The sequence below is a fragment of the Nanorana parkeri genome, unplaced genomic scaffold (genome assembly GCF_000935625.1).
Source record: "Nanorana parkeri isolate BGI_ZX_2015 unplaced genomic scaffold, ASM93562v1 scaffold4271, whole genome shotgun sequence".
NCBI classification, from domain to species: Eukaryota; Metazoa; Chordata; class Amphibia; order Anura; family Dicroglossidae; genus Nanorana; species Nanorana parkeri.
The window spans coordinates 4,489-7,930 of record NW_017310534.1 but is presented as its reverse complement, the minus strand read 5'-3'; the positions used below and the strand labels follow the sequence as shown (position 1 = coordinate 7,930).

The window sequence follows — 3,442 nt, the reverse complement described above, 5'->3', positions numbered from 1 at the left end:
GGGGGGAAGGGTTAAATGAAGAGGACTGCCAGGTGAGGAGGAGGGGGAAAGGGTTAAATGAAGGGAAGGCTTCAGGGGGTTCCGTACAGATCACCTTCCACCCCAAGCTCAGAACGCCAAATTCCCTGAATTCCCCCCCCCAGGAGGATCGCGGAAGGAGGGGCCACGGACTGCAGCTCCCCCGTCTTCTATCAGGAGCGTTGTAGGGCGGCACGCGTGTCCCGGTGCCGTGTATTGGTATCAGGAGCGTTGTAGGGCGGCACGCGTGTCCCGGTGCCGTGTATTGGTATCAGGAGCGTTGTAGGGCGGCACGCGTGTCCCGGTGCCGTGTATTGGTATCAGGAGCGTTGTAGGGCGGCACGCGTGTCCCGGTGCCGTGTATTGGTATCAGGAGCGTTGTAGGGCGGCACGCGTGTCCCGGTGCCGTGTATTTGTATCAGGAGCGTTGTAGGGCGGCACGCGTGTGCCGTGTATTGGTATCAGGAGCGTTGTAGGGCGGCACGCATGTCCCGGTGCGTTGATCACACACTCTGGTCTTCTCTCACCACAGGATGGCCCCATAAACCCGTCTGCCGGTCTGGGGCCACAGACAGCTCAGGCTCCCGACCCCGGGGTCCATATGATGGCGTACCTGACGCAGCGGGAAAAGGACTTCCTCCAGGAGAAGGAAGAGGAAGTGATCAGACTACAGGATCAGGTGAGAAGTGAACGTACAATAGCCTGTAGTCCGTGGTGTGGACGCATGAGGTCACATGATCACCTCGCCTGACACACGGCAAATTCCCTCGCTCATCTCGGCTCCTCGGGGGCCCCGATACGCCCACCCCTTGTGAGCGAGGGACAGGTGCTCTTTATTGAGCTCCACTTCGTGAGAAGAGCCGCGTGCGGTGTCCCCCCGGTGTCCCCCATTGCATGTGTACGTGACCGCTGTATGTGATGCCGATATTCCACCCTCCCGGCAGGTCACCATCCAGTATGTGGAGATAAACTCTCTGCGAGAGGAACTCCAGAAGCTGCGTTATGACTGTCCCCCCCATGGCTGTCCCCTGTGTACAAAGCTCCATACAGACACGGTGTGACCAGCTTGGTGGAGGCCACTCAAGTTCCTCCACACCAGACCCCCGACCTCAACCCTACGAAAGACAGGAACACCAGAGGAATGATAGGGTTCAGGTGTACTAAGCAAGATCCATACAGACATGGTGGGACCGGCTTGGTGGAGGAACTCGAGTGTCCTGTACAGAGCCCCGACCTCATCCAACTTCCCTACCGGACCTCAACCCTACTGAACATCTTTGGGATGAGCTGGAATACCTATTGTGAGCCCGGGTCTTATCATCCAACATCAGAACCTGACCTCACTAATGGGTCAAATTCTCACAGACACTCTCCAAACAATGGGGTTCAGGGGTCTCCAGTGACGGGGTTCAGGGGTCTCCAGTGACGGGGTTCAGGGGTCTCCAGTGACGGGGTTCAGGGGTCTCCAGTGACGGGGTTCAGGAGTCTCCGGTGAAGGTTCTGGTGATCCTCCATCATACAAAGACATTGTAGACAATTGGGCTCTTCCAGCCTTGTGGTCGCAGTTTGGTGAAGACCCTTTTCTGTTCCCCCCCATATGACCGTCCCCCGTGTACAAAGCCAGCTCCATACAGACATGGGTGGACCTGCTTGGTGGAGGAACTCAAGTGTCCTGTACAGAGCCCCGACCTCATCCCTACTGACCACCAACCAGGTCTTCTCATCCAACATCAGAATCTGACCTCATAAATGGCACAAATTCCAAGACACCCCCCAACATCTTGTGGAAAGCCTTCCTAGAAGAGTGGGGGACGTTCTCACCGCAAAGTGGGGCAACTAAAATATGAATGGGCGTGGTTTTGGGATGTTCACTAAGCTCATATAGGTGTGAGGGTCCGGGGGCCACAAACTGATGGCTGTATATTGTACACTATGCTTACGCAAAGATGGAAGGCGGGTGATACAAGGCCAGTGTTGTTGGTGACACGCGTGTGGAAATTGGACCATATGGGGACCGCGTGTTACATACAAAGCTGTATGAGTAGGCTCCGCCCTGGTTCTGTGCTCCACCATGGTCCACAGACACTCCCTACAGGCCCTGATGTTCCTCCACAAGAGGTCTCCCCATCCTATACATTCCCCTCTCGGGGACGGGCGCTTCGGGTTCATGTGACGACTTGTTTCCGTCTCCTTAGGAAAGGGGAGCTGGAGTTGGAGTTGGCAAAGTGCCGCCTGGAGAAGGATTCCATGAGTCGGCAGCTTCTCAGTGCCGTGGAGCAAAAGGTGCTGCTGAGCCAAGAGCTGGAGGCATGGCAGGTGAGGAGGAGCAGAGGGCGGGGTCTCCTGGAAATCGGGGGTCTCACAACAATGGCGCCATGTTATTCCCATTTGTGTCTTATCTCTTCACAGGATGACATGCAGATCGTTATCAACCAACAGCTGAAGACCCAAAGAGATCAGGAGAAGGCCTCCGATTCATCTCCCGGCACCCCCACCAGGAAAGGGAGCCCGCGGCGAGCCCGCGACAACGGCAATGGAATCTTCTCCTTCTTCAAGAGGATTTGATGGACGATTTCTAGAGACTCGCACAACACATCCAACGCCCCCTTATGTCCTTCACCACCTTGTCTCCTCCCCCCATTATCTCCAGTTCCATGTCTCCTCCCCCCATTATCTCCAGTTCCATGTCTCCTCCCCCCATTATCTCCAGTTCCATGTCTCCTCCCTCTCCAGTTCCATGTCTCCTCCCTCTCCAGTTCCATGCATTCACTGCCTCTACCATCCCTTGTAGAACGTCATTGTGTCTACTGTTCCAGAATATTAGGGATTCTTTCTGTCCATGACCTCATCACCCCCATGACACCTTCTGATCCATCTCCATTGTCTCCTGCCCAGAGACCTCCCCCCGCGTCATCAGATCTGTCCTCCATCTTGGCTTTTGTTGACGACACCCAATGGGTGGAATGGAGACTTGAAGACAGAGAGACCCCCTGTGATGTATAACACTCGATGGGTGACAGGACGGCTCTCCATAGCAGGCACTGCACGTATTTATGACACCCAGTGGGTGAGATAAGCCCCCCTTCCCCGTCCATAGCCTACTCCATGCAGTCAGACAAGTCTTGGTAAAAGGGATTATAATTCACTCACACAGGGCCCAATCACCGCGGGCTGCCTATCCCATGTCTGTCACCCTCCATGGGGAGGAGCACACTCCATGTCTGTCCCCAGCCTGGGTCTCCCTGCAGGGGGAGGAGCACACTCCATGTCTGTCCCCAGCCTGGGTCTCCCTGCAGGGGGAGGAGCACACTCCATGTCTCATGTCTGTCCCCAGCCTGGGTCACCCTGCAGGGGGAGGAGCACACTCCATGGACGGACCCCCCATGTTTCGGTGTATATAATCTGCTCGGCTCCGTTATGTATA

General features: G+C 55.9%; 1 protein-coding gene across 1 annotated transcript in view; it reads left to right on the top strand.

The window, feature by feature from the left end:
* BICDL2 (BICD family like cargo adaptor 2) overlaps window positions 1-2,583 on the top strand; it is a 12,391-nt gene extending 9,808 nt beyond the window's left edge. Inside the window, exons 6-9 of the mRNA XM_018575619.1 lie at window positions 551-697; window positions 963-1,050; window positions 2,114-2,334; window positions 2,428-2,583. Of these exons, the coding sequence (XP_018431121.1) occupies window positions 551-697; window positions 963-1,050; window positions 2,114-2,334; window positions 2,428-2,583 (612 nt within the window). The remainder of the gene's footprint in view (window positions 1-550; window positions 698-962; window positions 1,051-2,113; window positions 2,335-2,427) is intronic.
* The last annotated feature ends 859 nt before the right edge of the window (window positions 2,584-3,442 follow it).